At 48.4% G+C, this 13,456-nt stretch overlaps 1 protein-coding gene across 9 annotated transcripts in view; it reads left to right on the top strand.

The window, feature by feature from the left end:
• Positions 1-13,442, top strand: part of LOC139054702 (plasma membrane ascorbate-dependent reductase CYBRD1-like) — a 183,322-nt gene extending 169,880 nt beyond the window's left edge. For all 9 annotated transcript variants that reach the window (XM_070532166.1, XM_070532167.1, XM_070532164.1 and 6 more), the window contains 4 exons: positions 2,673-2,962; positions 3,603-3,808; positions 4,588-4,757; positions 11,601-13,442. In XM_070532166.1, the coding sequence (XP_070388267.1) occupies positions 2,673-2,962; positions 3,603-3,808; positions 4,588-4,757; positions 11,601-11,754 (820 nt within the window). In that variant the 3' untranslated portion in view covers positions 11,755-13,442. The remainder of the gene's footprint in view (positions 1-2,672; positions 2,963-3,602; positions 3,809-4,587; positions 4,758-11,600) is intronic.
• The last annotated feature ends 14 nt before the right edge of the window (positions 13,443-13,456 follow it).

Here is a 13,456-nt window from a genome sequence, read left to right as displayed (position 1 = left end):
GCTTCTCCCTCGAAAACGGATGTATCGCTCACTTCGTCAAACTGAAGTAGCTCGAATGACTCACCCTCTGCAGGAACCCCCCCCTCTCCCCCCCCCCTTTTTTTTTGTGCGGCGTTGTTGCAACAATTCGCTTGAACGAATATCTAGGATATAGCTCATTTCGTAAATAAAGGAATGATGTCAGGACGTTTCGTATTCCATTTCTTTTCTCCCGTTGCGCGGGTCTTGACCTGCCCATCGTGGTGTTGGGTGGGGGCGGCTATTGCGGCTCGCAACACAGGCATTAGTTCTGCGCGTGCATTGAAGGCGGCCGCGGCAGCAGACGGCATCCAGCCCGTGCGCACAAGGCCGGGGCGAAGCAACCGCCTCTTCTCGCGCAGCGATGCAAGGGATCGGGGCGTCTTCGCGCCCGCATCGCATGCGGCGAGCGATGCCGGCGTCGTTTGCCCGCACGTCAAAGGGCGAATCAGAGCGGCTCGTATCCGATTGTCCGCGCCGCGATGCCGGGCCAGCGGCTGCCCGCGCGCGCGTTGCCAAGCGCTCCGACCTTGTTTCCGGCGCTCTCCGCGTTCACCGACTTCGCGAGAAACGAACGGCCGCACCCATGGCCGCACCACATTATGCGATGCCGATTCTTCCCTCCTCCTTCGGTGTCCCCCTCGAGGCAACGCGCAGCGCGCGCTTTTCGGGCGAAACTCGGAAAATTGTTTCGCGGGTGCAGTCAGCCAGCCATGCATACCGCTTGCTGCGCCCACGCTTTATGAAATTAATGTAGCCTTGAAAGGAGCCGGGTAGCTTTTGGTGGCGCGGATGCTCTAGATACAGTGTGCATAACGCGGCCGCATTTTCTTCCTTTTTTTTCTTATTGCGGTGTATCCGTATCTCAGAAACATCGTCAGCTGCCCGGACTCGATATTTTCCTTTTTTGATCAGTTCGGGTTTCTTCAGAAGCAAAGTGAGTGTCCGCTACACATCAAGCGCTCTGCTAGTAGGAAAGTCTATACGTGACTGTTTCATACACCTGATATTGCAAGAATTTGCGAGATACTGTGCTTTTAAATATCGTTGTATATGCGGTCAGAATAGTGTGGTTATGTCTGTGCACACGGCCGACACGTACTGTCCGCCAATATAATTCTGAACTGTAGGATAGCAAGCTGCCTCTGATTTGTTCCGACCAACTGCAGTGGTGGGTTAGGAACTGAAATAAACGTGCGCATTTCGGCGTAAGTTGTCGGAACGCTTTCACTGCGGGAAAAGCTACTTGCAGAAATCTGTCGGGTCCGCACTTCGTTAGCGGGTTCACGTGCGACCTATGCGCTGCCTTTGTTTTCAGTTTGCCAGATGGCGAAGGAGTTCGCATTGCTCTTCAGTACCGCGCTCCGTAACCTTTTGCTCAACCATATTTACGTGCCATCGTCTTTAGTCCGTATCAGTTCTTTGCGCGGAATTCTTGGACACTTCGCGGTTCACTTAGACCAATCCGCGTGAAATAAACGCAGTAAACAATTTAAATAAACTGTCCTCAGATGGTACATTTTTCGTAGAAACGTAAACTATAGCAAGACGCTCGGAATCTGTTTCTGTTGTGAAAAGACGCGTGCGGCCAAAAGACCGTACACGATAGCGAAATTTCAATACAGCGCCAGGTAAATGGACAACAAAGGGAGAACACAAACGCTGCCTAAGGAGTGGTGCGTTGATCAGAGCAGCTGCGGTTCTCAAGAGCATTTTCACGAGCGAGCGCGAAAACACTGACGTCGTCGAGCTAATCAACTCTGACTATCGCAAATAAATGTACTCCGAGTAGGAAAATTCAGGCCTCACGGGCAGCGAAACAGCAAGATGGTGCTCGAGTTGTATAGGGCTGTAATAACGGCATGCTATCTATAGCAAAGAACAGCAATACATAAAACACCCAATACATTCTACATTTCATTTCCAGTACGAACTGTTCCGTAAAGCTTTAGGGAAATAGCGAGGGGACACTGCCTAGCTGTCGTCGGAGACAGTAACTATCGCTCATTACAAACATACACTGGTCAAGCTTGACCAGTGGGGAGAGGGGGGGGGGTAAAACGGACGCCGACCAAAAACATTAAAAGAAAAGAAGCCAATACGTTTCAGCTCCTCAATTGTGAACACGGCCCCCGTATGGGAGCCGAAACGTCTTGGTTCCTTTTCTTTTAATGTTCTTGGTCGGCGTCCGTTTTACCCTTGACTATGAGCAAATACCGACCAGAGGAGTTTTCGTCGAACTCTTGATTGCGAACATATACACTGTTCCGTTGTACAAATTATAAGTAACATCCGCACTCGCCGCACCCAGATAATCTCCTTCCTGTAACTAAGGGCTGGCCAAATACAACGCGGCTTAGCTTCGGTGATTTCCGGAGATTTCCAGTACAGTGTGGTCGATGGTATAATCGATCGTGTCTGAATTGTCTCGTTTCACTAATCCACGATACATACATTGTGTGGGACGTGTGCATACATAAGATCATGCGCGTGTATGTTTTGTCTTTCTTTTTGCGATGTGCTAATTCATCTCCCTCCTTCCTTTAGCACGAACGCTCGCTCATGCGGAATATAGAGCTTTGGGAGTAGATGGCCCCCTGCGCAGTGTGTCCACCTCCGTGCTAAAGCGTTTGTCCTCTCTGTGTCCGGTGCAGAAAGCAGCAGCAGCAGTCGGCCAGCAACGGTCAGCGTAGCGGCGGCGGCGGCGAGGCCGGAGGTGCGGTCGCGGCGGCCTCCAAGGCTGCCACCGAGTCTGCGGCCATGAAGGCGCTCTTCTACCTGCTGCTTTTCCTGGCCGAGGTGCTGCTGTTCGGCACCATCACGCTGCTCATCTACTGGATCTTCAACTACCAGGGCGGCGTCGCATGGGCCAACGACATCAAGAAGCAGTTCAACCTCCACTACATCCTCATGACCGGGGGATTCATCTTCCTCAACGGACACGGTGATTACGTCGCCTCAATATACGCCTTTCAATAAGAGCTGGTTTGAAAAAGCCCTGGGGAAACGAAAAGTGCCGCTATTTCTGTGCAGCGCTCCTGTGGCGCTCGCCACAGCATCTCCGTTGGAAGCTAGTGAGAAAGTTGCCACTGCATGCGCGTACGGCACTTCGGATATAAGTTTTGTGTGGGCCTCGGAGTATAGCACGAATCAAGTCGACGGTCTTTAACAAAGCCTCATCAGAGCGGACATAGCTGAGTTGCTGTCTTTGTCGAACATAAATCGCAAGGCTTTATCATCGCGATGTATGGGAAATGCAGCGTCTCGTCGATCACCACCTTCGATGAAACTTCGGTTGCTCTGTGCAAAGAATTTGCGCTCATGCACATATCCAAACTGTAGTACGTAGGCGCTAATTAAGGTCGGCTGGGCAACATTGAACATACTATGGGAGCCGTAAGACCTTCGTGGGCGAAGAGGGAACGCAGTTGGGGAAACGTGGTTATTTGTGCGCCACTATATATTGCATAATATGCGATGTTGGCTTACACGACCAGCGCGTATGCACTGTTCAACCAGATATGATCACGACAAGCGGTCTGCACGCGCGTTTCTACATGGCGGCGTTTCTCCTTTTCCTGCAGCGATGCTGGTGTACCGCAGCTTCACCTGCTGCAAAAAGATCTACAACAAGCTTCTGCACACCATCTTCTTCGTGCTGTCCATATCGGCCATCACCATCGGCATAGTGTCCGCCTTCATGGCGCACAACAGCAGTGCTGACCCGAAGCACTTCTACAGTTTGCACTCGTGGATCGGCCTCGGAACTATGGGACTCTTCGCTTTGCAGGTGCGATGTTCGTGGTTGTAACAGCGCACTCATTTCCTTAAGGTGTAATCGGCTGCCCCTTGACGGCGCTACTGCACAGGACGCGCAATGTTTAGCGAACTAGTGCAGTGAAAAGGATAACTGCGTGGCACACAATCACGTGCACAACGCGCGCATGCGACTTGCAGGTAGCGTTTGGGAGGGAAGCGCGCGAACGCGCGCCACAATACGACGCGGCCAGAGTCCTTTCGCAGCACGAATGAAAACCGTGGGGCCTTCGACCTTTGTGAAGAAGCCTTCGTGCTTTCACCTTGCATGATGCCGCGGAGAGAGAGAGGCTCGGGGACGTTGAAGCGCTTTGGGATGCTAACATGCTTCCAGCCAAAACTTCCGAGCGCTTCCGACGCACTAAAACGTGACTTCCATATGCCAAGTCCGGCTTCCAATTCAGCATGTTTCTGTCAATTCACCGTGGGCGGGACAAACGTTAGGGTATCCACGGCAGCGCAAGATCTCGCATGCCACGTGGCAAGCGTACGTTTGTACCACGAGATCTAATAGCGCATTGACAACTCCACAAGGTCCAAATGAAACCCCGAAAACCCTATGCTACGTCGCCTTTGACAACATGGACGACTAAAGAAACGCGAGCTTGACACCAACATAAATTTGTGTCCGCATTTTCCGCATTACTGTCCTAATTTAGACCACATATAGCTTCTTTTTAACCCGTTCCAGAAGCGAAAGAATAAACTCCTCCTCGTCCTTACACTGGTTAATCCTCACTCCTAACCTCCCAGTTCATCGTGGGGTTCGTGTCGTTCCTGGTGCTTCTGTGTTGCGACAAGGCCACCGTCACCTACCGGCAACGCCTGGTGCCGATCCACACCAACTTCGGCCTGATCATCTTCAGCATCGCGGCGGCCGCCTGCGTCACGGGCCTCATGCAGACTGCCAAGAGTCGATTCAAGTGAGTTCACCAGCGCGGGTTGCCTGCTGCGGGTAGTGTCGTCGGGTTCAGTTCTAGGAGACGTAGTCTGACAGTTGCGTGACGTATATGTTACGCACAAGCGTCATGTCTGGGCTTATCTTCAACTATCGAGCAGGTGTATCCAAAGAAACTGTACTACACAGGTAGTTCACATCCGGCCGGACACTGCAGATAGCGATGCATCTGTCTAATGTAAAGAAGTTCGCACATTGCGGCGCTACTTCATTCAAAACGTACGCAAACTACACAGCTTACAGTAACGAAAGAACAGTCAAAGAGACGGATTGGTTGACTGAGAAGAGGAAAGCCGGTTGACTGCAGCGCGACTGTCTAGGGCAGGGTTCATACCTGCCCATCGATCAGCAGTGATCCTGCCTCACACCAGGTTCACACCTGCCCAAGATCAGCAGGTACGGAAAGGTGACAAAAATAAATAGGAAGGCCGTCCTTGGAGTTAACTTTTACTAGCATAAACTGTTCCGTGAACAGCCAAATTTTCAGCGACTTCCGCGCTCGCAAAACTTGTGTAAACAGTCAAGATCCATCCACAAAGGTTTTCTTTTAAAGAAAACCACTGAAGTCGCGGTAATTGAAATTTAGCGATTTCTCCACTCGTCCGAGGTTATAGAATATAAATGTGCTAATCTTATACAGAGAAGCATATATGCACCAAACTTTTAGTTTCGAGTTACATGTGCCGGCTACGACGAAATTCGGGTCGGAAAATGCAAGGATTCCTGTCGACTGATTCTATTCTTTGCCGGTCTATCATCCACCGCTCACCACCATCCGATGGTGGTGATAACGAAGGCGGGGGCCGCTGATGAAGCGCGAAAAGGAATCGCATTGGAATAGAATCGTCGCTTTCGCAGCTCGCATACTTCCCGCTTGTGCCGTCGCCTCTATTCGCTTCGCATTTTTCAATGCGAATAACATTCTTGGCATTGTCAGAGCAGTTTTATTTCCAGCTATCTAGCTATCAACAAAAGAATATCCCCCCCCCCCCCCCCCCGGTAAATACGCCTATGTCAGCTACCACACAAATCGCGACGCCAGCAACCGCAAATGATTTGTTGTTGGGAATACGTCTTAATCTCTACTGTGCCAGCTGTGTTCACAGAATGTCTTCCCTGAAAGACTATGCAGGTACATAATATAGCATATGGCGGTTCTTCAAGCCTAGTTGCAGCTCTGGCACATTACTCGCTCGATGTCCTTACACCGCGTTTAGGTTTTGAAATGTACCCCGCTCCCGAGACAAATTCCTGGGCACATCACTGCGCAGATGGGTAAAAATCCCTCATTGGAACAATGCCGCATGGGCTGCCTACAATATCGAGCATCAGCTCAGAAAGTTTTGGAAACAATTCTGACCATTGTTGGATACGGACCCTTTTCCTGCCATCACTCAAGTTCCCCGACCACATCCAATCGCCGTCGCATTCAATTATGGTGCGCCGGGGCGCGTCTATATACACGTTACCGGACCCGTCAGGCAGGTTGGCGACCCCCACCTCATGCGCCGCACGCTCCCCCCCCCCCCCCCCCTGCTTGACTCTTCCCGAAAGTGCAACGGGAGGTTGGCAAGGTTCCACGTAGTTGATCTTAGTCCCGAGCAAAGCTGTTTTGCGGCTCTGGAAGGTCGTTCGAGAACAACCCGTCTCCACCAGCTGAGCGCTTCCAGGCGAAGAGGCGACGCCGAAGGCAAGTCAACCCTCGGACAATGTGTTGGGCTGCTGAGCACGAGGTCGCGGGATCGAATCCCGACCACGACGGCCGCATTTCGGTGGGGGCGAAATGCGAAAACACCCGTGTATTTAGGTTTAAGTGCACGTTAAAGAACCCCAGGTGGTCGAAATTTCCGGAGTCCTCCACTACGGCGTGCCCCATAATCAGAAAGTGGTTTTGGCACGTAAAACCCCATAATTTTTAACCCTCGGACAACGGAGCCCTTGGAGCGTCCCCATCGGCCGAATGTGACGGCACTTGCACGGGCGCCTACCATTGGAGAAAAAAATTGGAGGACGCTTAAGCTTCGCCTTCAAGAGTGGAACGCGACAGCGTTCCCATCGACCCGCCAAGGGGTGTAAGACAATGCGCTACGGCGCAGGGATCACTTACGAGGCGCCCCGCATCGGACTTTGCGGCCACCTATCACACGGAGAGCGTCGAGCAACGCAGCGTTCGGCGCGGCAACGAAACGTGCGCCTGAGCAAGCGGTACGAACCAAAGAACTCGGTGTCTCGGAGGGGGAAACGATCTACGCCAGCCAAACGTCGTGATCGGCACGGGCAGAGAGATAGATAGATAATCTAAAGAAAGGAACGGCGCTTGATTCTGCAACCCGCGTGGGAGCACGGCGAAGCGTCGTCAGGGGAGAGGGAGTCGGGGCAACGACGCGCCTGGCACCGGTGCGCGCACAGCGCGCCACCTGTCGGGGCAGCGCCGTACATTGAGAGGAGGGGGTCTTCTGTGTTTGCCGCAAGATGGCTCTGCGTGTGCGGTAAGCGCAGAAGAAATGTAGCGGAAACATACTTCGCTACTCGTGTAAATGCGACTTCTGTAATTTACATGCTCATAATTACCGATATACACCGCAGTATAACTTTCTACGGCACGTTTTTAAGGCAACACCGCGTTCACTAGAAGCGCGTTTGTACCGCTTTCAAGCATCGAACCCGTGGCTGAGTTGTAGCGTCTCCGTCTCACACTCCGGAGACCCTGGTTCGATTCCCACTTAGCCCGTCTTGGAAGTTGCTTTTTATTTATGAAGTGCCTGCCGTGATTTATCGCTCACGGTCAACACCGCGGACGCCGACGACACCGGCTTTTCTGCGACACGAGCTCCTTAACGCTATCGCGTTAAAATGACACCTGAGCTGGCTGGACGATTGGCCGAAAATGACACCACCTCGAGAGACCGAAGGGGTTAAAAGAATCTAGTAACGTTGGTTAAAAGCGAGAGACAGGGAGAAAAGTTTTTTTCGGTCTTCTTGCCACAGACCGCAGCGTCCGATTTGCTGCGGGCCATCGATGACTTTGATTGTTCATTACTTTGTGTTATTACTGTAAACAAGCCTTCAGTTTGCAAAATCCTCCTCAACGTCGACCAACTCCTGCACTCAACGGCAAGATCTAATATCATGCGTTAGCATGCGCTGTCTGCTCTGGTTATTTTTAAAAATAACTTCTGCGCATGCTCAGCATCGCTAGCGCTATTTCTAGGACACGCTAAGCCCGTCTATTACGTACGCCACAATTCTAGTGCTCTCTGGGTGCGCCAGAATTTACGGCGAATTCACGGTACAACCATGTATTACATGGAAGTGTTTACACCGTTTCGGTGTTTTGCTACCAGGGTACCGAACCGGAACTAAACCAGAGCGTTATGATTTTCGGTTTAAGTTTGCCACCTTTTCTGGAGCTTTTTCTCCATCCATTGCCTGCACTTGTGGCTCAACTATGCTGCCTCGTTTGTAAATATGCACCATCTTCAAGTGATTGTAAACGTATCAGCATCGTTAGTGCGGTTTTCAGTGCATTGCCTCAGTGAACAGGCTATGTAGTTATTGGCGTTAACGCGACATTATTTGCGTCGCATCCGGCGTACGGACCCCGCACGTCAGATGCGACTAATGCGTGCGAAGTACCTAAGCAAAAAGTACAGCACATGTACTTTTTGCTTGTCCCCAGTATGGCTTTGAACGGCAGGCACTGATCTCTTCGATCGTTAGCGCCAATTAACAGACCATTCAATAAAAAAGTGTTACTGGGCCAGTGACCAAGCATATCAATGAAGCGAGCCATCAAGGTTCTTAAATATTTAGTCAACAAAGGCCTTGTTTCAAGGCTGTGAACGGGCCCTTCGAACACGAACGTGTATATAATCATGTCCTACTGCCTGTCCTCATCACTCCTCATTCCCATGTTTCACTTCTTCTCTTTTCCCCTGAGCAGAGCAGCAAGCTGGAAGACTCTGCATTTCCTCAATATATTCTCTCTCCAATAAGTGTTCCAGTCGGTGTCTGATCTGGATAACTTTGTAACATGCAGCCTTAAGAACAAACAGGTCTAATGTTTCAGTGGAGCTTAGCAGCAGCATGAAGCTTCTGTATGATGTCAATTTGTGATGTATTCCTATGTATAATTATTCTGTTGTGCAAACGAACTTGAACTGGTTTGAACCGTTATTTCTTGCTCCAAAGTTGAACTGGTACTGAACCGTTTTTAGTTAATCATAACAAAAAGACTTTTGGTTCAACACTCCGGTTACCAACAAACACCTACAGCCGTATTGTCTCTGTACCCTTCTGACAACTCTGGACACCTTCAAACTCCACCATATCATCAGTTCTGATTGGTTCACAGGGCAGCTACGCTGACTGGGTCAAAATACTAATATGGCAGAATTTGAGGGTCTAGGGGTGTAACAGGGTGTCTACAAAGTTGACATTTCCAAATTGCCCGAGTTTTCCAGGTTTTCCCCAAGTGCCTTTGCAGCATTCCCTGTGTGACACAGAACTTTGTTTTACATCAAGACAGGCTGACACTATGTCGCCCGATGCTGTCACTCTCTAGTAAGCATGCTAAGAAATGACTTAATCCAGTTTTAATAGTAAGGAGTATCATTTATTTAATATATTAAAGAAAAAAAACTGTAGCGAAGGGTTAGTAAAATGCACAGCGAATAAAATAACTGAAAAAAAATTGTAAAGCTTATTGCAAATTGAGTGGAACGTTCTCAGATATGAATAAAAATAAGATGCATACATAAAAAATGTTCTTGAATATCCAATTCAGTCACAAATTATGATCCACCGTCGATACGTGTGTGAAACATAGGTGGTGCTTGAGACTCCACTGAAAGCAAATCAAGGTCACAGAATGACTCTTCGAGCATCTTTTGATGAGTCATTATAATTACCGAGTAACTAAATATTTGAATATTGTACAATCAGTCATGCTACGCTTCTTCATAGAAAGGATTCAATCCCCCACTTGAATTACATGCACAAGTTAATCATTAGCCTCAAGCATTTCAAGAAAGAAAAAAATATATATATTTCAAGGTTGCCACCGACATACCCCAGATCAAGAGTCGCATAAAAGATGGTAGTGCCTTCACCAAAGCCATACTCTGTAACAATACATATCACTTAGAAGCAAAATGGAAGTAATTTAGTTAACAGAACGTTCAATTTGCCGTAAGGTTAATGTTCATGCTCTATTCCTTCTTCCACTGCACAGAAATGGCAAAAATAGGTCGCGTTTACAAATGTGCGCGCTGTGACTGAAGGTGATACAAGGTACTTTTATCAATTTATAGCAAGCTCATTGGTGTGAGGCCTGAACTATGTCACAAATGATTCTCAACAGCTGATGTGTCAACCTCAACTCTCCTGACATACTCTCAGCCCACGCACAACTCAGTGTTGCATTTAACTGCTTTAGCGAGTTTATTTCTGTTTGGATGAGGAACACCTGCATTCCAGCGTCAGCCAACACTTTGTTTTTTGAGCTCAAGCTCCTTGAAAAAAGCGGCAGCAGGCTTCCTTTCCCGTTCATTCTTCAATGCGTAGGTCCTTTCTGTTCTCGTCCACCTTCTACCGCGTGTTCGCCCCATGGACCATTCGAAGCATCCTCTTCATCAGCTGTACAGTCAACGTTCGATATTTCGGACTCCCTAAGGGCCGCGAAAACGTCCGTAAATTCGGACAGTCTGTAAAAATGAATGAATGTCTTTTACTGCCATTAAAGGCTCGTCGCCACAGGCACATCTGAAAATGCCTACCAGCACGCTTATTAGGCATATCGGTGCCCATACTGTGACAGGAGATGGTGGATGGACGCGTGTATAATTAAGGAATAGATACTGTGTCCCGTGACAACTGCCCCACGATTGTTATGCTTCACCGCGTAAAATTTTCGTATTGAGGCAAAGCTGACTTTTGGGAACCGGCATTATGCAGCGTGCCGTACTTTCCGAGCTTCCAAGCCAATCGCGAGGACCACAAAGACGGAGTCAGTGCCACTGCTTACGGCGGCGAATTCTTTCAATGAAAAACACGGCGCCGAATGGCAAGAAGCTTTACAATGAACGTTGAAGCAGCTAGGCTTAGCGTTTACCACGGTGACGAGGTGATCAAAACGGTGGCTGTGGTGGCTTTAGGCCTAGCGTTTACCACGGTGACGAGGTAATTAAAACGGCGGCTGTGGTGGTTTTGATTAATGCCGTTTCGGACCTGCGGTCACGGCAAAGAGTCCGGAAAATCGGAAGGCAAAGGGCTCTTGCGTCCGAAATTTCACATTCTTAGACATTGATTATATGGGGTACGTGATAGTGCCGCGGAGCCGTCGGGCGTCCGGAAAGTCGGCCATTGAATGTAAACTCCTCCAGCCGACGACACGGCGTCAAAAGACGATTCATAATGATCCCTCTCTGTTACGCGAGCCAGCATTACTGCGGCTTTCGTGTCCTTTCAATAAAATTACAGCTAATTTTCCCTGATAGAAGCACACCTTCCGAGTATTTCCATACCACTCAAAATCTGAGAATTCCCGGTTTTTCCGGTTGGTAGACACCCTGTGTAATATTAAAATGGTTCAGAAAATGAACAGTTTGCTTTCCAAAACATTACAAGGTTGCACCTCAAATTAGCATCCCAGAAGTGATAATTCTGCTTGCTGTGCCTCTTTATTGGTTGGGTGCTCTTGTTGCTGTTTCGCTGCACGTGTTCAGAGTTCTATTCGCTTCTGTGGTTTTGGTTGATGCCTGTGTGCAGTATGCACAGTAGCTTATTTCTCTTCAATTTGTCGTTGCAGTGGTTTAAAGGGAGCACCGAACTACCCGGATCTTCCCGAAGAGGGAATCTTCGTAAACACCATTGCCATTGCCATCATTGCACTGACAATCCTCCTCCCACTGCTGGTCAGAAACAACCTTCGTGGTGGACAGGCTGTGTTCTCTGTCAACTAGGGTGGCAGAGCGTCTTCCCTGCTAGACGGCACCCTACGTGTTGTCGCAACAAAAAGGCGTTTTGCGACTCTGCTGGAAAATGATCTTTTTACGAGACTTCCGAGGTGTGTAACAACTGCGCGGACCAAGTTGGCCGTACAGCAAAGGCAGTCTGCCCCCCATGTCTTGAGTGTACACGACAGATGTGTACATACTGACCACCCTCCACAGGTACAGCATGAGGTCTGGTGCAAGAAAGATCAGTTTTTAGCACTATCGTCGCAGGTACGACAGAACAATTTCTTTTTATTTCTATGTGTGGGGGGTCAGGGATGGGAAGAAATAGTTGCGCAGCTGTACTTTTATTGTGCATGTTTTGCTTGAAACAGACGTCTTCTGTCTGGTATTTGTCAAATGTGGTCATGGTTTGTTCAGAACGTCTTTTTTTATTCGCCAAACTTTGCAATCGGGGAGGGTGGGTACTTGTCACACAATGTTTTGTTTGCTGACAAGTCTTCACTTTGACACTATGAAGCGAAATTTAAGTCAAGCTGGGTTTTTGTACCTTGTGGCAAAATGGGAGTTTACAGCTTGAGAGATTCCGCATGAAACTGCCACCAGGAAAAATCTTTTCCTGACTGACATGCCGAGTGCTATAATGAAGTGTTGTCGCATTTTTTACTCATTTCACATGTGTAAACACACCCTCATAATGCTCATCTTCAGTAATGTTTCAAAACTTTTAAGACCTGTGCCTCAGTGGTGTCGCAATGGGATGGTAAAGTGCATTTCATTCCCACTTTTGAGCCAAGAATGGCTACTATTACAAGCAGTAATGTCCACTGTAGTTTCAGCGATCTCTGCAACTGCAGCTACTATTTAAAACTTAAAGTGGGTGGCCCTGCAATGTACGACCATTCTTTGCGAAACTGTCATGGGCGGAGGTCCTGTTTCATTGTCATGCTATAGCAGTATTTGGTTCTGATATTCTGAAACCATTCAAACTGCACTTGCCGAAACCTATAACATTTCTTGGCCTAGAGAATCTTTGCTTACTGCAAGGCTGTTCTCCTGGGTGCCTAATTTGTCTGAGCCAAGAGGAACTTTAATAAACAGATTTTTAATACAAAATGTTTTTCTTTCTCTCAACAAGTTCCAACTTGCATCAGATGCACAACCAGCCAAGAGCAGTTTTACTTAAAGAAACATGAAAATCTCGGCATGTCAAAAATGCGTATTGTTTTTAGTGCCTTCATAAAATGACTGTTGTAGTATGCGCTGCACACATTCTTTGAATGCTGTTGTACAGACCCAGTCACACATACGAGAATGTGCAAACGGTGCAGAGATATGTGACTGCTGGGCTTCATAACAGTTTCTATGATGCAATGGCTGAAATACTGTGCATATAGCAGCATTTGCTTGGAGGCTGTTTCAAGCCTACTGTCACTTGTAAGCACGGTGGCTGCAATCTAGATTACATTGTCAGTGCATTCTAGACAACTGTGACCGGGTGTGTACACTATTTTAAGTTGCATGAGCCATGTGGTTCATTTTTTTGTACATACATCTCAAAAGTCCTGTTTTCGCAAGCTAATAAAACAATTGCATGAAATTTTGTGTATATACATACTATGCCTGGTGAGACACATAGCATGCTCTTGTAACTTGATGGCAAAGTATAACATTAAAGTTCTACCTTCTTGCCAGTGTGACTTCATTG

This window comes from Dermacentor albipictus, chromosome 1, assembly GCF_038994185.2.
Source record: "Dermacentor albipictus isolate Rhodes 1998 colony chromosome 1, USDA_Dalb.pri_finalv2, whole genome shotgun sequence".
In the NCBI taxonomy this organism is placed as follows: domain Eukaryota; kingdom Metazoa; phylum Arthropoda; class Arachnida; order Ixodida; family Ixodidae; genus Dermacentor; species Dermacentor albipictus.
Note: the sequence above shows the minus strand (reverse complement) of the source record. Positions and strands in the feature narration are given on the sequence as shown.